Source organism: Stegostoma tigrinum, chromosome 13 (genome assembly GCF_030684315.1).
Source record: "Stegostoma tigrinum isolate sSteTig4 chromosome 13, sSteTig4.hap1, whole genome shotgun sequence".
Classification (NCBI taxonomy): domain Eukaryota; kingdom Metazoa; phylum Chordata; class Chondrichthyes; order Orectolobiformes; family Stegostomatidae; genus Stegostoma; species Stegostoma tigrinum.
Window position 1 is genome coordinate 39557470 of NC_081366.1, and position 24126 is coordinate 39581595.

General features: G+C 38.7%; 1 protein-coding gene across 4 annotated transcripts in view; it reads left to right on the forward strand.

Moving 5' to 3' along the window:
* Window positions 1-24126, forward strand: part of LOC125458307 (pro-neuregulin-2, membrane-bound isoform) — a 641394-nt gene that overhangs the window by 497149 nt on the left and 120119 nt on the right. For all 4 annotated transcript variants that reach the window (XM_059650701.1, XM_048543492.2, XM_059650700.1 and 1 more), the window contains 2 exons: window positions 14697-14859; window positions 20563-20681. In XM_059650701.1, the coding sequence (XP_059506684.1) occupies window positions 14697-14859; window positions 20563-20681 (282 nt within the window). The remainder of the gene's footprint in view (window positions 1-14696; window positions 14860-20562; window positions 20682-24126) is intronic.

Sequence of the window (24126 nt, forward strand, 5' to 3'; positions counted from 1 at the left end):
TGGCTTTCTCCCACAGTCCAAAGATGTGCAGGTTAGGTGGACTGGCCATGCTAAATTGCCTGTAGTCTTCAGGGATGTGTAGATTAGGTGGCTTATGAGGGATGGGTCTGGGTGGGATGCTCTGAGGGGCAGTGTGGACGTTTTAGGCCAAAGGACCTGTTTCCACACTGCAGGGATTCTATGATCTATGATAAATCTATGGTTAAGAAGATAACCCAGAAGATGAGAGCTCTCTTCTTACATTCATGCTTTATCATTGTGATGTCTTTTGGTCAGAAATGTGCACTTAGTCTGCCAACAGGGCCAAATGCAATACACTTTCCTATTTTCCATCATACAAGACTTAGAAAATAAAATTGAAGTGTGGCGAGATTTAATTTCAAATGTAGTGCTATTTGTAAAACAGATCTGTAATTATTCTCATCTTAATAAAGTATTTATCAGACTACTTTTTGGAAAATTGAAGTAATGTACATAATAAAGCTAGTGGGATTATAATATAAATGTCATGTAACTAGATACTAAGCAATAACACTGAACTCCTGATTACAAGGACCATAGCTTCCCCTTACAAAAATGTTCAGAAACTCACTGATGCTAAACCCGAGAGACTAGTAAATGATATCAGATCAAAAATTGTATTTTAAGCACAATCATTTTAATTCTCATCTGTGTTCATTTGCTTTCTTTTTCATCTTACACTTGTTCTTTTTCTTTCAAATTCCTTTTATCTGTAATTTATAATAGTTTAGTTTTGAGAAGGAGCCTATGGCAGAGGTATTAACTTATCTGTTCTGTACACAAATGCTGATAGACTCAGTATCTCTGGCATTTTGTTGTTTTTCTTTTAAATTGTTGTAATTATGTTTTGTTCATTCTCATGAGTTTTTGGTATTTACCTTCTCTGTTGCGCTCAGTCTTGTATGTGTGGCAGATGAAGGAAAGAAGCAATGGAATAATGTATAAGTAGTTGTAATAAATTGGTCCATTTAAATAAACTTCAGGTATTGGGACTGCAGTTAGAGATTTTCTTGAAATAGAATGACTCACTGAGCTGACTTTATGTATTTTCATATTTGTATGACCCCTTATTGTAAGGCAAACTAGAGCTTGGCATCCAATTAGTGTGAAAAGCTTGTAAGTTTGGATAGAGATTGTACATTTCTGGCTGCAGGTCAGGAAAAAAATAAGCAATAACTTCTTGCTTTTCTTTCTCCTTTTCATTACGTTTCTGACATTTTGAAGTGTGACTATTTCAGCTCAATGTTGACCTTTTAAAACATGTCAGTTTGATTTGTTTTGCTCAGTGCCTTTGAGCATTATTTCAATAGCCTCAATTAATTGTCAAACAGCCCTTCAGACCTTTTTCCTTTACCACATATATTATCCTCTTTCCAATTAAATCATCAGCATTTTCTTTCTGTCTGCATTTATCTAGATTGAATTTATCTGCCGCTTGTCTGCGAAATCCCAAGCATTTACCTATCATCTTGTAGTTTATCTTGTGCAGCTTTGCAGTCTACCACCTCCATTTGTTTGTATTGACTGTAAATTTAGTCACTAAACTTGTGACTCTTAGCACTAGATTATTTATGTAATTTATTGCAGAATGTAAACAGCTGTGTTCCTCAGGGATCTGACTGGGACCTCAGTATTTCTTCACAGATATTACTGACTTGGATGAAAGAATAGAGAGTGATGTACCTAAGTTGATAGATGACACTCTTTATGTTGCAAAGTTTGGCTGGGAGCAAGAAGTTACAAAGAGACGTGTACACTAAATGAGTGCTCAGCTCTGAATCTGAAAAGGATGAAGTGGAATGTTATCTGCTAGGTGAGGAACTAAATCTCTGGTGGAACACAGAGATTTGTGAGTCTGTATATGCAAATCAAAAAACGCAGGTACAAAACTTGATTAAAAAAAAGAAATGTCATCTTGGCCTTAATCTCGAAAGGTTATCGTGTACGGGGCTGGTTTAGTTGAGAAACTTGGTCAGTGTGGATGAGTTGGTCACCCAGTTATAAGGAAGGATATTATTAAGCTGGAGAGGTTTCAGAAGAGATTTACCAGGATGTTGCTGGGTGTGGAAGGTTTGAGTTTTTAAGAAAGGCTGGATGGGCTGGGAGAATTTTCACTGGGAGGTTGAGAGGCGACCTGGTAAGAAGTTTATAAAATAACGGGAGATGTAGATAGAGTTAATGCTAGTTTTCTTTTCCACAGGATAGTAGATTTCAAGACTAGGGAGCACATTTTTAAGCTGAGAAGAGAGAGACTTAAAAAAAGACACGAGGGGCAAATGTTTACACTGATGATAGTTTGTGTGTGGAATGAACTTTCTAATGAAGTGGTGGATGTGGGTACAATTTAAAAGACATTTGGATAAGTACATGATTAGGAAAGGTTTGGAGGGAATTGGGTCAGGAGCAGGCTGATAGGACTAGTTTAGTTTGGGATTGTGTTCAGCATGGACTGGTTGGACCAAAGGGTCTGTTTCTATGCTTTATGACTCAATGTAAAAGTCAACAAATGGCACTTCAGTAATATGGACCTATTTTGGTGTGGTATGATGGTTTGGAATACCAAAGCTCTAGAAAGTTGGTTGATCTTGAAAGGGTGCAGTGCAGATTCAGCAGAATTAACAAACAGAAAATAGTGGAAATACTCACTAGATCTTCCAGCACCCGAAAGCATTAACTGTGTCTTTTTTTCTCTACAGGTAGCTGACAGACCAGATACATTTCCAATATTTTCTGGGGGGTTTTTCCCCGATTTCAAAAATCTGCTCTATTTAGCTTTTATTTGACCACAACTATATCAGGGCTCTTCTGGGTAGTAAAATGTTAATGGTTTGGAATATTAAACAAAGCAAGTCAGGACATGCACACTGAGCGAGACCTTACTGGTAATATTCTCCCGGAATGATGACAATCCCTGTACATTGAGTTCTATTAGTCAAGTAATTACATATCCATTGTAAAATATTTCCACTAATTCCAGCTGTCTTTGTTTTCAATTCAAGCCTTCCAGAGAAACTGTCTCAAAGGCTATACAAGTAAGTCATGCCACATGCAGTGCTCTACTGTTATCACCTCTAAGATTTCCTGCTTTGTGAACCCATATTAACTATCGTTTGTTTTAATTCATTCTCGAGATGTGGGTGCCTTTATTTAAAGGCCAGTATGTACTGCTTCTTTTTGATTGCTATTGAAAAGATGATGTTTGAAGGCCCCTTCTTGAACCACTATAGTCCATCTTACTTATATGCAACTGTTAATGTCCTTTTTTCTGACCCCATCTTCTTTCCAGTATGCAGTGATTTCTGGAAGATTTGTATCAGAATTCCTATTATCTGTTCCTTTGATTTATTTGTCTTAAGCACACTATTTGGCAATTATACTGATAGTAATGTGAATAATGTCACAGCATTCTGCTACAAGTCTCGTTAGTTCCTTTTCCAAGTCAAATAATTTACCTAACCCCTTTAAAATATTTGCAGCCTGTATAGCATCAGTTGTCATGCTGTCATCTAATTCCACTTTCAGTGGCCTCACTCAATTGCTCAGTTGATGTTTTTCCCCTCTAAAAACTTTTATTATCATTTTTTTACTTTTGCTGCCATATTGAAGTCAAAATGTGTATTTGACAATCTAATACCTTTTTATTACACTCGTCAAATGTCTTTTGACATTGAACCCAGTTTCACTTTGTACCATTTCAGTAGCTTAAAGTTTATTTTTCTCTGTTCTGTGAATTACTTATCTGTCTGGTTGAATAAGACTGAGCTTGCAGAGCTTTTGGACAGAACATTGTTGAGGTGGCAGGGTTCCTGCGCTGCCTGCTTGAGACAAGACAGGACAAAACACATGCCTATCAGGCAGTGGTAACGACATGCGCAGGTCTTTATCTGGAATTAAGACCCCAGGAAAGAAGCCTTCCCAGTGAAAGCTTCCTTTCAGAGGCCGGCAGCCTTTTCTACTCAGGGGCACTATTGAGGAGGTCTTGGCTGCTATCAGAAGAGAATAGGCTTTGGCCCCAGAATTGCAGAGGACTCAGGACAGATGTGTGATTTGTGGTGAGTGATGGATGGGAGAATGGTTGTTGTTTCTTGGGTTTGTGGTTGGAAGAAGTGAGGGGCAGGAAAATCAGAGGTTAAGACTCACTACCATCCCCCCACTTTGCTTAATGTCCAGGCTCTCACTGATTGCCTTTTATCAACAGACTATCCAAAGTGACAAGCTGCCTGAGTTACACACCACAGGGCTGATATTGTGAAGACCTCCCTGATTGAAATTCAATGGTTTCAATTGATACAAGGGTGGGAAAATTGACTATGGGCTACTCTGCCCAGAACCTACTTCCTGTGGAAATGAGAAAGTGGTAGGATTTGGGTATGTACCCACCTTGCTTAAGTAAGCAGCTTCCTAACTCCATGAATTGTCCAGATTCATTACATTCAAAATCAAATTCTTGAAAGGACTTGATAATTTCCTGATTCATTACATATTCAAATATGCCAGACTCATTCTGACAAGATTGCTTATGTGCATAAAGTTGACCTCCTCAAATTTGACAAGTTTATTTCAGTATTTATAATTACTGGAATCTATGTCACGTTAAAAATGATCATCATGATCATCGGAACTTAATGTCACACCCATCCTTGTGCTGAGGATTTAATTGTCTCTATTATTCATAATTAAATTACAGATTTTTCCCATGTTGGCACTTAAGCAAAGTTAATCATAACCAGTCTTTCTTTTTGTAATTTGGTAGTACAGAACTTGAGCAGTGCTAAGAAAGTACGTAGTTTGTGGAAGTCGTTATTTTGTATGCATCAGGACATTCACAAGATACCAGCGTGAAGTGGAACAACATGACAAGAAAGTGCTTATTTGTTGGAAAAGGGATTGTAATTGGTAGAAATGATGACATACAGAATACATCAGTTAAATGATAAATGACAGTTAACTGCAAGGCTCTGTTTAAATTTGAGCCAGACGGAATGAGTGATTGATAAGGGGCAGGAGTAAACCACAAAATAGCTGTTATGTATGTACATGCTCTTTCTGTCTGTCAAGAACAAGGCCCTGTGTCTGAATATATGTAGCTTTCAGCACATGTAATTACATCATATACTACGAGCCTGACTGATGATCTTAAGTTAGTTGCCAGAATGAGCCTTGCAGGTTTGAATATATAGAAGTGAATTTGATTCTGAAAGGCAATGAACTCAAGGAGTTGAGAAAACACTGAGTGGATATTGGAGACCATTTTCTAAGCAATTCTGTTGCAGAAAACCATCCAATTTTGGACACATTTTAGAGCTTTATAAGTGTGGGCAGATTGGATATAGTCAGTACCTTGAATATTGCAAACCACCAAAGGGACGAGTTGTTTAACTTTGCCGGTTGTTGGGACATACAGCCTATGCACTACTGCACCAGCACTGGGATGCATATACCGCATTATTATTACAGATCTGTGTGGTGGCTTGGCCATGTGTCTTCAGAATTGGCTTGCCCAACAAAGGCAGAGAGTAGTGGTGGAAGGGTATTTTTCTGGCTGGTGTGTTGCAGGGATGTGTGCTGGGACCTCTGCTGTTTGTGGTGTATAAACTTAACTTGGATGAAAATGCAGAGGGTGGATTTGTAAGGTCGCTGACAGTACAAAGATCGATGAGGTTGTGGATAGTGTAGAAGGTTGTCAAAGGATACAGCAGGATATAGATCAGTTGCAGATATGGGTGGAGAAATGGCAGATGGAGTTTAATTTGAGCAAGTGTGAGGTGCTGAACTTTGGAAGATCAAATGTTAAGGAAAAGTATACAGTTAGGGGCAAACACTGAATAGCTTTGATATACAGAAGGATCTTGGGGTTCATGTCCATGGCTCCCTGAAAGTGGCCACTCAAGCAGATAGGCTGGTAAAGAAGGCATATGGCATGCTTGCCTTTATTAGGCAAGGAATTGAGTACAAGAGTCAGGAAGTCATGTTTCAACTTTAGAAGAATTTGGTTAGACCACACTTAGTGTTCAGTTCAGGTTGCCACATTACAAGAAGGATGTGGAGGCTTTGGAGAGGGTACAGAAAAGGTTTACCAGGATGTTGTGATCAAGGATAATGGGAACTGCAGATGCTGGAGAATCCAAGATAACAAAGTGTGTAGCTGGATGAAGGGTCTAGGCCCAAAACGTCAACTTTTGTGCTCCTGAGATGCTGCTTGGCCTGCTGTGTTCATCCAGCTTCACACTTTGTTATCTTTACCAGGATGTTGCCTGGTTCAGACTGTATGAGGTTGTTTTTTTCTTGGGCGGTAGGGGCTGAGAGGAGACTTGATAAAAGTCTATAGGGTTGAGATAGGGTTGACGGTCAGAATCTTTTTCCCAGAGTTGAAATGTCTAATACTGGGGGGGGGGGCATGCATTTATTGTGAGTGGGGGTATATTCAAAGCAGAAGTTGGGGCAAATTTATTACACGGATTAGTAGGAGTTTGGAACGCGCTGCTAGGGCTGGTGATGGAGGCAGATACTATAAGGGACTTTTAGATAAGCACATGAATTTGAAAGGAATGGGGGGATACAGACCAAGGGCAGGCAGAAGGGTTTAATTTAGTTTGGCATTATGTTTGGCACAACATCTTGGGTCAAAGGACCAATTCCAATGCTGTACATTTCTATGTACTATGTTCTAGATAGAATGTCCTTTTGGCTTGATTGTAACATCCTATTAATGGTGAATGCCACTCATGTTGATACTCCATAGCAGCGACATGAACCAGCTAGCTTAACCTTTTGCTCAGTTATGGAGTTTTTAGGTCCTACATTTTAGGATTGATAGTGACAAGCTAAGGGCCCATTGGTTGTTACGTTATAGAAAGCTTAAAATGATTTGATCAGGGTTGCCATTGTCTTGTCAGAAGGCTTTGATGCACCCAATTTCCACATCATGTATGCACAGTGAGAAAATTGCTAGAGCCCAATTTATGAGGTAGCCAATAGTGCATGAAGCTCTAAGAATCCCAAAAACATTTACTGACCAGTGAAGTCACGCTGGTAGAACACAGCAGTAGAGAACCCTGGCAGATTTATCAACTAGCACATCAAGGAAATTTGAAGGCACGATGAGGATATCAAGCTAGAAAAGGAAATTACTTTCTATTTGCTGTTTATGACATGATCTTTCAAACTTATGTATATTTTCTTAGGTTTTTTTTCCCCTTTCGTGCAACAAAGTCATGTTCTTTTGTTAAATGTTTATTGGCAGCATCATGTGAATATGTTCAGTATCTGACCAGCATAGGAATAAAATTGCAAAAATAAAAGTTAGCGTCTATAAAGCCAGATTTCAGTCTGGAATCTGACTTGTCCAGTATTACCATAAGCTAAGATCATAACAGTGGTGATGAGCTTTATGAGCATTGCTGGATCGACATTTGTTCAAACAAGTGGAGGCAATCACACTATTGACTTAGGCCTTGTAAATGGTAGGCAGACTTTGGGGAAAACCATGGATGAGTTACTCACCACAGAATTTCCAGCTACTGATCCGTTCTGTAGAAGCAATATTTGCTTAGCTGGTCCAGTTATATTTCTGGTCAAAGGTAAAAAAAAGGCAATCAATAGTAGAGGATTCAACAATGAATGCCTTTGCATGTTGTGGGGAGTGACTTAGATTCCATCATGTTGGATTGAGATTATAATTTTCTGTTGCATATGTGGCGTGAAAGTCACTTGCCACTTATTAGCCAAAACCTCAGTGTTGACCAGGACTTACTACCTATGGACACAGACTGTTGCAGCATCTGAGGTCTTGTAAATGATGCTTAACACTTTATGATCACTAGCAAACATTCCCAGGTTGCAGGAATAGAAGGTCCTGGGTGAATATGCGTACGGATCATTGAAGGCGGCAGGACAGTTGGAGAGAGCAAGTAATAAAGCACATGAGGTTCTTGGCTTCATTAATAGAGGCTTGGAATACAAGAACATGACGATGATTTTGAACTTGAACAAGTCACTTGTTAGACCTCAGCTGAGTGTTGTCAACAGTTGTGGGCACTACCTGAGAGGCAAAAATGGAAATATATTGGCGAGAGTGCAGAAGAAATTTACTAGAATTAGAATAGATCGATGAAGTCAGGACTGTTCTTCCTGGAGAGCAGAAGACTAAGAGGAGATCTTATTGAAGTTTTCAAACTCATAAGTGGGCTGGATTGAGTAGATGGGGTGAAGCAGCTACAACTTATAAATAATACAAGAATGAGAGGGCAGAGATTTAAAGTGATATAAAAATAAAGTAAGGATAATGTGTGAAAAGACTTTTTCACATGAGTTGTTAGGGTGTGGAATGCGCTGCCTGGAAACACGGTGAAGGCAGGTTCAATTGACACATTGAAGAGGGCATCAGATTTTTTTTGGATAGTAATGGTATTCAGGGAAGTGGAGAAAAGGCAGATTTAGATAATAGATCTGATTCAGGAATGATGGGCTAAATGGCCTTCTGCTGCACTTTATTAATTCTGTCATTCTGTGAGCTTATGTTGGAGGGAAGAGTATTGATGAAACAGTTGATCCCCAAGGAGATGTTGAGGTAAATCATCCACTCAGACTTCTGGCTGAAAGTGAAATATTCAGCCTTGGGTTTGCATTCTCACACTGTGTCTCTTCCATCATTGAAGATGGGGCGTGGTATTACTGATTTTATTGTCTGATTTGCAATAATTTTCGCTGCAAAGTGAACCCAGAAAAAATGAACGGTACATTGCCTCCAAGGATGCCCAGACCGACAGAATGATAGTAGGTCAGCAGAAATAACACAAATTACTATTTGTACTCATGGCTTGACATAGGTCTCATGCTACCATTATCGTCAAGCTGAAGATCAATCCTGAAGATCAATAAGGAGTGTAGGAGAGCATGCTAAGATCAGGCATACAGAAATACTTGCAAGGAATCTGGTGAAGTATAATACAGGACCACATGTATGCTGAGTGGTGGAAGAAACAAATGATAGACAGGACTAAGCAATCACACAACCAGTGGATCAGATCAAAGCCCTGCAGTCCTGCTGCATCCTGTATTGAATCGTGATGGATAATTAAACAACAACTAGAGGAGACAGCTTCACAAATATTGCATCCTCAATGATGAGGGAACCCAGCATATCGGCATGGATTTAAGAGGGAACAAAAAAATTAAGTATTTTGGAGATGAAAGGGAGTTTGGACATTTTGCTGTAGTTTACAAGACAGCAGGTTTTGTTAGTAACTGGACTTTGTTATCATTGTGTAATGTCAGAAAGTGCAGTTAAGTGTTTCCAGCAGGGTCTTGACCAAAATACATCTTTAAACTAACAGGAGATTTGGGGAAGCATTCAATTTCAGCAGTTGTCCAAAAAGGCAGCAATGTATTATCTTTTCATTATACATGCAGTCTAATTTTCCTTTCCGTGGATCTCAGCCTGTTTTGTCAGTGCTAAATTTAATCTCATTAACTGACAATTTATCTCATTGTTGTTTTTGAATCACTGCATTGCATGATATGCATAAACAGGATGGTAACTCCACTTCAAAAGTCTTACATTGGCTACAAAGGCCCTTAGGATTTCCTGAGAATATGGGAAATATGATACAAAAACAGTGGAAAGGAGGAACACTGGTTTGGGCAGTGTCGCTGGACTACCTTGGAAATCACAAGGGAAAGATACAGAATTGATATCTGTATTTTTTCTGCCAAACATGTTCTGAAAGCCATTTCAAATTGTCATCAGTCGCAGTACATAATCTATCACAAAACATTCTTTCACTGAGGTTTTTGTTGAAGTTTGAAAGGAATGTACACTTCTTAGGAAACATTTCAAGGTTATCTATTTCTGCTGGGGGAGGAAAGACAGCCAGAGCAGAAAGCAGCAGTCAACCATTAGAGGAGAAATACAGCAAGTAAGATTTAATGCTTGAGATTTTTGAGTATTTAGTTACTGTAATTGCTTGGCCAGGTCATTTTATGTTCACTACACTATCTTTGAGTAACTTTACTCTATATTTTTTTCAAACAAGTCAAGATTAACTATATACTTCAGCCAAAGTAATAATGGAGGATAAATGAAATTGCACATTGTTTATTTTAATATCAGATATTGTTTCTTTTTATATCATAAATTCATTTAATATTATTACTGTTCAACATTTAGCTAGAAATTTCGTAAGCTGTCAAGTTTGGAGTTCTAGGATACAAATTTGTCTTAGATAGTGGTGCAGAATTGCTGAAATTGAATCAATGTCCCATCTATATGTAGCTCTAGACATTTAATTTCATTGATTGCAGTAGGTTTACTGGCAGAGGGCATTGAAGACATAAAACAGGCTTACAGTGCCACTGGAAGATTGTGTGATAGTGCTGAAGTTTGCATAAACCATTTCATTACGCATGTGACAGAGGAATTTGCAAAAAGTTGACAGAAAGTGTGCAACAATTTAAGATTTTCAAAACTTAGATATCTGGACAAATATTTACACATAAAATGATCTATATGTATTAAATTTACATTTAGATTGATGCTGTTTCAATTCGGCTGGTGTTGTATCTGTTTCATAATTAAAATCCATTTTTAAAAAATTTGGTTTTCATGACAAAACTACTCACTAGAGTGAGCTAGGCTCAAACCTGCTATAGTGGATCATCTCGAGTTAAGCTAAAAACAATTACCTGGCAATTGTTCTGATCCCCATGTAGACCAATAAAATCCAAAAGAACAAAATAATCTAATGAAAGAAACCAAGAGACAAGTTTTCACTTTTCATAATTTTAGTTTTAACAATCAAACTACAATCAATACAAAGTCAAAAACTAGAAAGCAAATTATATTTTGTAGAAGCCATAAGTTACATGGTAAATAGCAGATGAAACAAATATAGCTTGTTGCCCACCCCCTTAGCATTGATTGCAGCACATTTTACTCTAAACAAAAACCTCAAAACTCGATCTTCCTTTAGTACTGTTCAACTCCTACTCCTCAAGCCAAGTTTGTTCATTGGATCACTTCCAACAGCAGCTTTACTCTATTTGAGTTGCATAGGTACATTTGTCACCAAAAGGACACATTTCTTTAACTTGATTGTAACATCCTGATTAAGTGGATTCCCAGGGTGATTTACATCCTACTACTTGGACATCTCCGTGTACTGTGCAGCCAGCTCTGGTAAAATAATTTGACACACTGGTAGTTACTTTACTTCACATCCCTCTGGTTATATCCAAACCAGGTTTCCACCCACATGATTTCCATACTCTGCCTTTTGCAGCTATAGTGTGATTCCAAAACAATGTTTTTGTCCCATTTGGATTTAATCAGTCTCCATTTCTGGGACAGCCTGCATGTTCAGTCTGTTTCCCCAGCATTTTCAGGTAACAGCCTAGAACCCTTAATCAGAACCTCTCCATTCATCCAATACCACTCAGGCCTCTTTCCAGAAATCTGGAGACTTAGTTTCAATTTCAGTTAGGAATTTACCCAGACAAGAAATAGAGTTTTGAAACTCAAGTTATTGCTAAATACAGTTTCAACAGCTTTCTCCTTTGGTCTTGCAAACAATCTTGCTACAGTTGTAATGATGACATATAATGTTGCTTCTACAATCTCAGCATCACTGGAGATTTTTGACTTTTGTAAATGTCTTGATAAAATGCCTTTTTTTATAAAGATTACTTTCAGTGTTGTTTTGAATGTAAACAAAATCCTCTTGCTTTATTATTTGTTAACAATAATGTTAATTTGTCAAGAAGTAAAGATGAATTGTGGATCAATGACTGTTGAATATTTTACTTGTTTGAGTATAGGCATGGGCTACAATACAACTCAAATTACTATGTTCATTTTGAGAAATGGGAAGTTCAAAAATACTTGTGAGAATATATTTTTATTTCATTGCCATCTTAGCTTCGTACATGCTAAGTAGTGAAGTTCCAATGTGTGAAATAAATGCATTGGCAATTTCCCAGGAATTCTCCTGATTAGCTGTTGCACATTTGGGAGAAACCTCAAGATGGTGATTCTTGTTTCACTGGGCTCTAACAAAATCAGGCCCATTGGTACCAGACATTGACTATACTTAGAGGATCCAACTGCAGGTGGCTCATTAAACAAGTGTCTCTATAAGTTTGTTGTGTGGATAGGAGGGGCATAATTGCTGTGGCCCATTACCTGTTGTCTTTACCATCATCGCTATGGCTACCCCTACCTCCCACATAACTTTAATTTCAGCTTCAGGTAGAATCCTTCAGAATTCTCTCCTCACACCCAGTTGACAGATATATTGCCTATGGGTGCTATGCATTTGCTGCTTGCCGACAGTGTCTCAGTGTGGTTCAGCCCTGTAAAATGACTTAGGTTTCAAGGCTTGTCCTGAAGGAATGCATTGTATCCGCTCTTCCCACAACCACCTAAACTGAAAATTACTCCAGAGATTTCTGATGATCTTTCACCAAATTGACTGTAAATTGTCAGAACAGCAAGAAACTTTCCAACAATGGTCAAGGGGAACATTCAAATCTCTTCGCAAATTTTTTATTGGCTTCCTTTGGTCTGGATTTTTCAGAAGTTGAATTACTTTGTATTGCGAAGCCAAATGTTATATTCCATTTCTATCTGCTTTTCTAAAATTACACTAAACCCATAATGATTTAAATCAATGATCTAAATTCGGTGGGTTATGGGTCTTATGTTGTAATTTTGAGTCTATGGAGATAAAACTTAAAAGCCAATAGCTTTTCTGTTTTCTTTCCCAGTTGCTCTCTAATTTTACCAAGTTGTTCTTCTTATTCCACATTTTGTCCATCTTTCAGATGTTTTTCCTTTTTCATTTCATCTCTTTTGTTCCTCTTGCCCTGTTACTCATTTAATTGAGCTTCCATTATGAATGAATATGCAATAATGACAGATTGAACAACCAATGACTAACTTGTAGCCAGAGGTCAGTATCATGACATCTGTAATCTTATCCTTCAATCAAACTAAAATATAGAATGATCTTTAAATTTAGAACAGATAAGAATAAAAAGAAAACAAAAAGCAGGAAAATGAGTATTATGGAAAATAGAAAGCTTAATGTTCTATAGATTTTTAAGCTAGGATTTCCAGGATATGAAGCAAAGGTTGGATAGGGTACAGATTAGTTATAAACTAACTGAATGCTGATACAGCCTGGGTTAGGTATATTTTTGATCAGCAAAGGAGTCAAAGGTTTAGGGGGCACAGACAGAATAGTGATGTTATGGAAACAATAAGATCAGCTGTGATCCTATTGAATAACAGTATAGGTGTGAGTGGCTGAATGGCTTACCCAGTCTCTACTATTCCTATGTTACTCCTGCAGCATAACATCCTCAAATTCTATAGAATTGTACTGTACAGGGATTCACTTTACATAGTTCACTGTTTGCCAAAAAGTAATTTATATTTGTCATGTTATTGTAGCAAAGAAAACAATATAGACCTTTTTAAAAGTGCATTTGTAGTTAACAGAATATTGACTCTGATGTCTATTATGCATGTAATTTCTGTTTAATTTGCTTATTACATGAATTGTGGCTGAAATACAACTTTGTCTGTATGCAATATGTGTAGTAATGGAGTAGATTCCTTTTGCACACGGCCCTCTGTTATGTAATGTTATGTGTTATGCAATAGAAAGTGAGAGAGGGTGGGGATTATTAGCAAGCAGCTAATCCACAACCTTGCAATTTGCATTCCTGCCAAAATAAAGCTTTACCTCACCCTATCTTTATATTTTCACACCAGAGGCTTTTTTTTTGCATGGTTCTATTGTCGATAAATGGTACTTGAAAACGTTTTGAGCTTTGTATTAACTTGGAGGCACAGGTGGCAACAGAGAACAGAATGCTACAGGAAAGCTGCACCTGATTAATTTTCCATTGCTGCAGACACTTCAAATTGGCACCAATAGCTCAATTTATAGTAAAAAAACGCAATACTGATAATTGCTGGATAAAATTTGTGAAATCACTGCAAGTAAATTTAGGAATTAAGTTGCAGCATTTCAGCAATAAGGTACACCTGCATGAACAGGTCATTGAAAATAGTCCTTTCATAATGCCAGAGCATGAAACTACTGAAGGAATTTTAGCAAACTACCCAGTGGTTTAAGCTTACTGATAGTGTTTTCAGGTAACTACACTGAGTGGGAGAGATTCCATACCTGTCCATTCAATACGGAAACAACTGTTAACAGTAATGTTAGAAACATATGCATATACAAATCTTCGTCTAGTTTTCTTACATATTTGCTTTTCAACAAGCATTTCTTAAGCCATTTGGCATTGTAATGACATTTCTGCCACCACTTGAGAGTGGCATTAACAAAGAAATCCTAAATGTTACTCTGTATGCTATTTTTTTGGCATCCTTTCTATTGCCAGTTATCTTCTCAGGGTTCTTCCTACCAATCATCTTGCACCATAACTATGGCCTAAGATCAGCAAAAGCTTCTGGTTACGTGGCTCATCCAGACTTTTCTCTCTAAGTATTGATGGGCAATTGGGTGAACCGCTGAGAAAATTTTTGGCCACCATTTTGTTTGTAATACCAATAATTTCATGTCAATATTTCTTAGTATTTGAAGGCAATTGTTGGACAAACTCTTGCAATGGACTGATTCCAAGATTAATTTGTATCTTCACAGCTGTTCCTCCAAAACTGAAGAAACTGAAGAACCAAACCCTTTTGGAAGGTCAAAAGCTTTCTCTGAAATGTGAAGCAGTAGGAAATCCTCGACCCACTTACAAGTGGTTCAAAGATGGGAGAGAGATAAAGAAAAACAAAGAAATCAGGATAAAAACTGGGAAGTAAGTTTACAAGATATAGATTACTACTTTTACATTTGACATTTTACCAATAATTCATTGGGAATTTAACAGTTTTTATGTGAAGAACTGCTTAACTTGCTTCTACTTAGCATGGCTTCTATAGTTGAAGACAAAATAAGAGTGAAAACTACAGAGAATAAGAATGCCCTAGTAAAGGTGAGGAACTGTAGTATTTTAACATGTTACCCTCTTTTTTTACCTGATCTTGGGACTGAATTGCCCAAGACTGTTTGTATGAAAATGATTTATGTCTGGTTGATGTCAGAATTAGATGAAGGGCATTTAATAAAGGGAATTTTAAAAAACTTTCAGTTAACATGACTAATCAGAAAAGCTACAAGAAGTATCTGGGATTGAATGAGGGGGCATAAATAGAACATTGTTACCAATATAACAGAAGAAGCCTCAGTTTGGCTTGGGATCAATAGGATCCATCTCTATTTCTTCAACTATAATGTAAAAGTAATTATTTTCTGCGAGTGACTGAAATGCTGACCCCACTAACTTTCTTGGAGCCAGACCATTCAGATATTAAAATAACAAAGTGTGGAACTGGATGAACACAGCAGCCCAAGCAGCATCTCAGGAGCACAAAAGCTGACGTTTCGGGCCTAGACCCTTCATCAGAGAGGGGGATGGGGAGAGGGAACTGGAATAAATAGGGAGAGAGGGGGAGGCGGACCGAAGATGGATAGAGGGGAAGATAGGTGGAGAGGAGAAGATGAGTATCATGCCGTATTTGAGACATCCTTAGAGCATGCAGAAAATATGAAAAATTACTTGTTAAATTTGTTTGGTCAAACAAGAGTAACTAGGGATGGGCAACAAGGCCTTGAAGGCAACACCCACATCTCATGAAAGAATTTTCTATCGTTCTGAAAGTGCAGGGACATGAAAAGGATCTGATAGGCTGGAATATTTTGGTGACCCCATCCTCCATTATATAGCTCCAAATCCTAAATGTTGGTGTCTATCAAAATGCATGTGTTTTGTGTAGTGAATCTTTCAAATAAATCTTTACTATTACTAAAGGAAGAATAAACATGTTACATATGATGAATAAAGTGCCATTCCCCTTATAATCAATATAAGGAGAAGGAAACTGATATAATTATTTCTGTTAATGCTGCTACATAACTGTGCACTGGGTTGTTTATGAGATTGATTTTACTTCCCACTTTGGATAAGTGCCTCCCATTCATTTGGTATTACTCTCTAATCACACAATTGAAGTCAAAATCTCTCAGTTTGGTGCATCGGGCCAGAAAGCATGAGTTCCATGAAAGCGGTACTAGGTGCTGCCAATGCTGGAGAATCTGAGATAAAAAGGTGTAGAGCTGGATGAATACAGCAGGCCAAGCAGCATCGGAGGAGCAGGAAAGCTGATGTTTTGCGTCTGGGCTCTTCTGAAGGGTCACCATTTAAATAATAGTCCATTTTGACATTATTCCTAACAAAATGGATGACCTCACATTTACCAACATTGTGGTCTGTCCGCCAGATCCTTGCCCACTCACTTAACTCATCTATATCCGGAGTGTCCTCTGGACACTTCACTCTCCTACTCATTTTACTGTTATCTGAGAACTTTGAGACAGCATACTTGGCCACCAACTCCAAATCATTTGTAAACAATTGAGGCCCCAACACTGATTCCAGAGTCACAACACTAGCCACTGATTGCCAACCAGAAAAACACCCATTTATCCCCACTGTTAGCTTTCTAGTGGTTAACCAATCATCTATCCATATTAATACATTACCCATGCAAAATTATCTTATGCAGTATGACAAGTAAGAGCATAACCAGTTTAAAAGCCTGGTGATAATGTTTTAAATACCTTTTACTATGTTACAAGCTACCACAAATCCATATTCAAACATTCCAGAAATTTTGCAGAAAACTATCTTTGGCAACCATTTTCAGGATTGGCTCATTCAACTACACTGTGGGTGTCTAAAATAGAAGACAGTGAAACCTTTGTAAACAAAATTCTCCAAAACATTTCCCACATAATTTAGACCACTGCACCACAGATAATTTTTAAACAGAGAAACTGAATCGGTGATTTGACCTTAGCAAGTGACTCATTAACAGGATATATGTGAAAACATCATTTGACTTGACCTTCAAATTCTAACCCTATTTCTTTTGGCTAACAATTCACTGATTGCATGGGAATTTTCCAAAACACTTTGGTAGAGATCATAGCTACGCTATTTTCTTTTCCTGAGGAAATTTGAACAGAAGTGATTTTTTTAATGGTAGTTTATACTGAAAAATTGCTTTGCATGAAATTACTTCATCATTCGTACGAATCTCACATTGCATTTGCCAAAATGCTCCTTAGACTGATTTCTCTCCCATGCAAAAGACCAGAAAGAATGATTTTTCTGCAATTAGAGCAGCAGTATAAAAACAACTGAGCAGATTTTGTGATGGTAATGATGTTGAAATGGTTAGAGATCACTGTCATAACCTGTCTGAAACCAGTACTGGAATTTTTGTTCCTAAGTCAGGTAACAAGAATCAAAAAAATTCCCAGAAAATCTCACTAGACTCATGGAGAAAGCATCCCAGGTGCTGGGATATTTGTGTGGGAGGGGATAAGAGTGGTGGTGACACAAGATGAAGTCAGGTCTACCTCGTCCACTCTCAGGGCAGTTCCGTGCTGAGCCAGGCTAATTAACAAAACCCTCTTCAGTTCTCATCAACTTTACCCCAGACAGTCTCTGAAATATTAGATCTTCCCAGCCCATGCCCCTCATGCTCCCTCTTATCCATTTCCATCTACAAGCCCATAGATGCCAGCCCATGTTAAAGCATGAGCCCACCCACTTCCAATGACCCGTGATACCCTCTCTCCTAACTCATGTTTTTCACCAATCACCCTGGTGCCTGTATGTCAACTCAGGTCTGTCGCTAACTCCCTCCCCTACACCACCTTCTTGCCAACTCATTTGGAAACCACCATAGACAGAGTTATGGAACTAGGAGAGATTAAATAAAATTTGAAGCATTGATTACAGAGTTCCTCATATAAAAAATGTTTTCCCATTCAAGAAAACATGTTTAGAACATTTAAGTACCCTCAAGTACCTAATCCCATTTTAAAACAAGCCCCATACATCATTCAACAACCCACAACTAAGACAACTGATCCTTAAATAAACCTTTTGACTTGTCACTCAAACTGAATTTAAAGCCCCTGCCCCTTTCCCCCAGCTGTGATTGATAGATTATGGATAACTACTCATCATTAGTAATGATCCAACAATAGCATTTAGATCTGTATCAGCACCTAATGAAACTTTTAGGACAGATCGTTTTCAACTCCTACAGATGCAGGCAAACAGGTTTTACTTCAAAACAATTTTACTGTTCTATGGTTGATATCAACCTTTCAAGCGCATTTAGAACATTAAAGATCTATAATTCCCACACTCTGGGAATAGGACCATTGCTGTGGCAATAGTGAGGCCTACTGCATTTGGATTTCCTGATGTGGGAGCCATGTGACATGTGCCCACCCTGCCTCCAACCCCGAACCCCGCACAAACCCTAGCAAAAAACAGAATGAGTTAGAAACAGGGCAACACTGGCATTTCTGAATCTGGTTCCATAAGACATTTTGGAAGGTCTTTGAAGTCTGTATGGCCTGTGTCAAAATCCAGGTCTGAGAGAAACATTTGGAGTCTGCATGTGCACAGTATAATGTGGAAATCCAAGAGCTACTGTCACTGATTCTGTGCTTATCCAGAAAGTGGGCTGTTGAGGTACCCCCAAGATTGCAAACAAAGGGAACTCTTATGGACATTGCATTTTTTCACTCTGCGCTCATTTGCTCACTATTTAAGTCCTTAAGAATAAATAACTTGTTGAATGAGATGTAACTGAATTTTTGATGACACCCTAACTCGTCAATTATTGCTAAACACTTCCATTGACCCACACATTCAGTTATGATTTTAAAGAAGTTCTACCTGTCATAAGTTTTAGAAGTTTGTTCATATCGATATGTCAGAATCTATCTGAATCCAGTATTGTCATTTATTTTGCTGTGTGAACATTTAAATTGAAAGTGCTGAGGCCGAATACATCAATCTGCTTATCGGCATCATTATTGCGCACACCTAGCAATCGCTTTGACTTGGCGCCTGATTTAAACTGCTTTGAAGAATGGAAAACACCACAGGGATCATTAGATCTTTCAGAGTTGCTTTCTCAAAGGTCAGCAGTGAACACTCTTGTTTCACTGATAATGGGAACTGCAGATGCTGGAGAATTCCAAGATAATCAAATGTGAGGCTGGATGAACACAGCAGGCCAAGCAGCATCTCAGGAGCACAAAAGCTGACGTTTCGGGCCTAGACCCTTCATCAGAGAGGGGGATGGGGAGAGGGAACTGGAATAAATAGGGTGGGAATATTTTTCTGAATGCAACTGATTTTAATTCAGTAGACAATGCTATTTTCTTCTAGCACTTTCTGTTGAGCCCTTGCAAGTTTGAAATAAACTATTATATTTTGCTCCAATTATCAAAAATTAACTTCCACCCACAAATGAGCAGATTATGTGCTATGATACGTGTCTGTACATAACCTTCTATTTACTAGTGCAATTAAAATGAGTCAAAAAAAAGTCTTGTATCATGTTATGGCTAGCATTTTTCCATCAGGTACATTGACATTTTCCACTCCACCTTCATGCTAGGGTTGTTATAGATTGGCATGACCATCCAAAAATATCTCTCCTGCTTCGCGATCCATAAGCTACAGCGGAGTTATGTGCATTTCTACTTGAGAGGAAAGCATTTTGTGATGGATGTTGCTAAAAAATTCAGATTAATCAAAGCTCCCCGTAGTTTGTCTATATTCAGGATTGTTGATTAATATGAAGGGTCTAGGCCCGAAACGTCAGCTTTTGTGCTCCTGAGATGCTGCTTGGCCTGCTGTGTTCATCCAGCCTCACATTTGATACTCTTGTTTCACTGCTTACTGCAATATTTTGTCCCATATGTTTGATCTTTGCAGGGACAGCATAACCTAAATGTGTATTAACAGTATTAATAATCTTATAACAGGATATTAAAGCAATGCAGCTTAATTTTCCAAAGGTATATGTCTAATGTTCTGCTAGTTAGATATTAAAAAGTAGAATTCAGGACTTGCTATTTCAATTATGTCCCAGTAGTTTCATTTGGCAAGAAATAAATGTTCCTAATAGTCAGATACTACTATTGCTAGCTGGCTAGCGGTATATCTTCGTGTTTTCAGTTTTATTTACCATAAAAAATTCACCAGTAATTTATGCCTAAGATTAGCATTCAAACTTTTTGGAACAAGGGAAATGATTCAAAACATGGGTTGCAACTGGATGCAAAGTCTGCTATTGTGAATCCATGTGTCTTTTTCAACATTCCCATTTTGTTCTTCTGAAATGTATTTACAAATGGATATCCCTTAGAGTCTGACATAACACAGTGTGCAGCTGGAGGAACACAGCAGATCAGGCAACATCAGAGGAGCAAGAAAGTTGACATTTCAGGTGGGGACCCTTCTTCAGCTCCTCTGATGCTCCCTGGCCTGCTGTGTCCCTCCAGCTCCACACTGTGTTATTTCTGACTTCAGCATCTGCAGTTCATGCGATCCCTTAGAGTCTTCTTTGGTTTCTTTCTGCAGAAAAAACTCAAGACTTCAAATAAATAAACTGAAGGTGGAAGATGCTGGGGAATATACATGTGAGGCTGAGAATGCATTAGGGAAGGACACTTCAAAAACTACCATTAATGTGCAAGCGGGTGAGTATGTAAATATTCTGCAGTTTTCTTAACCTTTCTAATGTGCAGATTGGAAAGCATTACTATATCTATATTCTTAGGTTGTTATTAGATTTTGTGCTGTATATCATCATTTTTTAAAAATATGTTCATCGACAGTCAAAGTGTTTTTATATATTCACTTGCATTTAAAAAAAAGGGACAGCATCGATTGAACACAATCTCAGAAGGAAGTCAATAAACCAAAGATAATAAACCAAAGAGAAGACTGATACTGGTAAATGGACTCTGAGCTACTTCATTATGACGTAATTGCTGTAACCATGCAGAGGATTTGAAAAGAGCATTAAGTCATTTGCATCTTTTAACAAACAGTTTTTGAAATTATTGTTGATGAAGAACAAATATTGTCTGGGATCCTGTTCAGATTTTGAAAGGGGTTATCTGAGTGTTGAAACATTACTACTGTTTCAGAAGCCATTTGTTCCTCATTCTTTATTTGAAATGCACACTTGGAGAATGAGACATTCTGTCACCTTTGCCTGTGATTCCTTTATTCCCAGTAAAGCTTTTCCTATTTCCCATTCCAGTGTTTTCCACTGGTACAGCCCAAGATGCTGTTCTCGAAATCTAAACAGTCCAGATTAAAACTGTGCTGAACTGGTTTAGTCTGTGATCTCCAAGACCACATTAAGCACTTCTTAACTTTTTTCAATCTTTTGCAAGAATCGTGCATTACGTTCATCATCCAGGAAAGTAGCAGTAAACCTTGATGTTTGTCCTTAGCTATTAGTAGTCTTGTTACATTTATATTCTTGCATTGTCCAGCTCCACCTCTTACAAGAAGTGCTAGGAGCTCCTAACCTTATTTCCCACTTTGCCCCCTACCCACAAAGCTAAAACTCCTCTAAAGATCCACTTTCATACGTTCCTCTCCTATCCCTCCACATGTCACCTAGCATATTGTAGAGTTGAGATGCACTTACTCTTTCCACTCTATTTTTGCGATATTGGACAATACTCAGCATCCCTTCCTGGCCATCGAGGTGGCTGTTACTGTCTTCTGTTATCTCTTCTTGAGTGCTGTTCCCAGCCTTTTAAATCTATTACTGTCACTCTCCTCCTCTACCAAGCCTTTGACCATATTGTTGCCACTCAAATTCATATCCAGATTTCCTTACAACTTCATATTTGTGTTTTTCCAGTCAGGTTCCCACCCTTGCCACACAACTGATATGATCCTGATTCAAAGTCACCAATGATATTGTCTGTGGCTCTGATTCTATTTCACAATTAATTCATATCCTTCTTGACCTCTGTACCTTTGACAAGATTGTCCACACCATTCTACTTCAACAATCTCTCTTTCATCTTCAAGCTGAGTAAGACGATCCCAGCCAAATAACAATATTACTTAAACTGTCATAACAAGAGATTCACTTGAAATGGAATTTCTTTCTGCTTCGGCACAATTATCTCCAGAGTTCTTTGCCAATTCATTTTCTTCATTCACATGCTGTTCCTCAAGAGCTTAAAGGTTCACAGTACTTCTTCATTGTGTTGCTGTTTAGTACAGACACAAAACCAGGCAGCTCCATCCATCTCCCACCAGCAGCTTGTGCCAGCAGTTTACATTACACATGCTTCAACCAAATGACCACAATTCAAAGGCTATGGGAAGTAGTTGTCAGTCTGGCCAATGCAGACTTCATATAGGGGGTTCTACAACAGCAGGTCAAGGGCAACATCAGTCCAGGAGCTTAGACACAATCTATCAGCCACTTGGAGCTTTCAAAGTCATGGATCCATATGTCTACAGTCCCAGGGAGTCGGCTAAGTCAGTCCTGCAGGCTCAGTACAATCAGTCCAGGGAGTAGTGGTAAGTCATTCAGAGAACTGCACTGAGATTAGACAGGGGCTTGGTCACCCATCGGTTGGAGCTGTCTATCCGAGTCAGTTGGGGGATGACCCACATTCAGTCTTTGGGAATCAGCTGAACAAAAGTTTAGGGGATTATCAGGGAATATTGCAGTGTTGGTGAAGTTGGGGAAGTCACTTGTGGGGAATAGTGACACTATCCTGGGATGAGTATGGGTCAATAATTGTTATGGGGGGATCGCTCAACGTATAAATGGGAGAGGTGATAGTGCATTGGAGGAAAAGTTTTACGGCGGAAAGGGGTTCATCAGTGGCCACAACCTTCCTGGCTTTGATGGGAGACACAGTGCAATACTATAGTTCACATAGCCAAGGTGTAGGCTGGCCATTAAGAAAGAGTTACATTCCCTTAGACAGAGTTCTAAGATGAGATGATGCGAAGGTCAGCTGACCGGTCTTGCTTGGTTCTTAAATAGTAATACATTATGAATGTGCATTTGTATTTCCAATGGAGTGCCAACTAAGCCAATTATATGCCCCGCATGGTATTTATTTTTAGTTCCCCTACAACTACATACACAGTTAAAACTAGCTACTGGCTAGCTGCCCTCGACCAAGTGCTTAGCTGGCTTTCTATTACTTTTTCTTTCTCTTTCTTTTCTTCGGTTCTTTCATGCTTTTATTCTTTTGTCAGATTGTTCTGCATCTTAAAATGGGAGATTTCAGCCAATTTGGTTTGGTTTGGTTAGGTTTGACCAATAGCATCAGTACGATAAGCCCAGAATGTTACCATGTAGCTATCTATCACCATTAACAATGAAATTCTGGAGGTTGTTGATTATGTCACAGTGGCTCAGTGGTTAGCACTGCTGCCTCACAATGGCAGGCACCTGGGTTCGATTCCACCCTTGGGTGACTGTCTGTGTGGAGTTTGCGCATTCTCCCTGTGTCTGCGTGGGTTTCCTCTGGGTGCCCTGGTCTCTTCCTACAGTCCAAAGATGTGCAGGGTAGGTGGCTTGGCTATGCTAAGTTGCCCATAGTGCCCAGGGATGTTTAGGTTAGGCGAGTTAGACATGGGAAATATAGGGGAATTGGTCTGAATGTGATGCTCTTCAGAGGGCAATGTGGACTTGCTGGGCTGTATGACCTGTGTACACGCTGTAGGGTGTGAGTCCAAACCCACAACACTGTCTGTTCACTTGTAAATATATTCTGAACTGACCAAGCAAGTCATTCAGTTGTAACAATCGCTCGAAGGTCTCAAAAGGAATGAAACTGAATGGACCACCTTACATTGACTGAAGTTTGACATAGTTATACTTATGGAATCATACCTTCCAGGCAATGAAACTGATACCGCCATCACAATCCCTGGATGTGTCCTATCCCACCAGTTGGACAGGTCCACCAAAGGTGATAGCACAGCGATACACATTCAGGAACGATTTGCCTTGCGAGTCCTTAATATTGAATCTGGACAGGTGAAGTTCAACACCAAGGAGACTTCCTGCTGATTACCACCTAATATCCTGCCTTGACTGGTGAAACACTACTTGTCCATGCTGAATAACACTTGGAGGAAGCACTG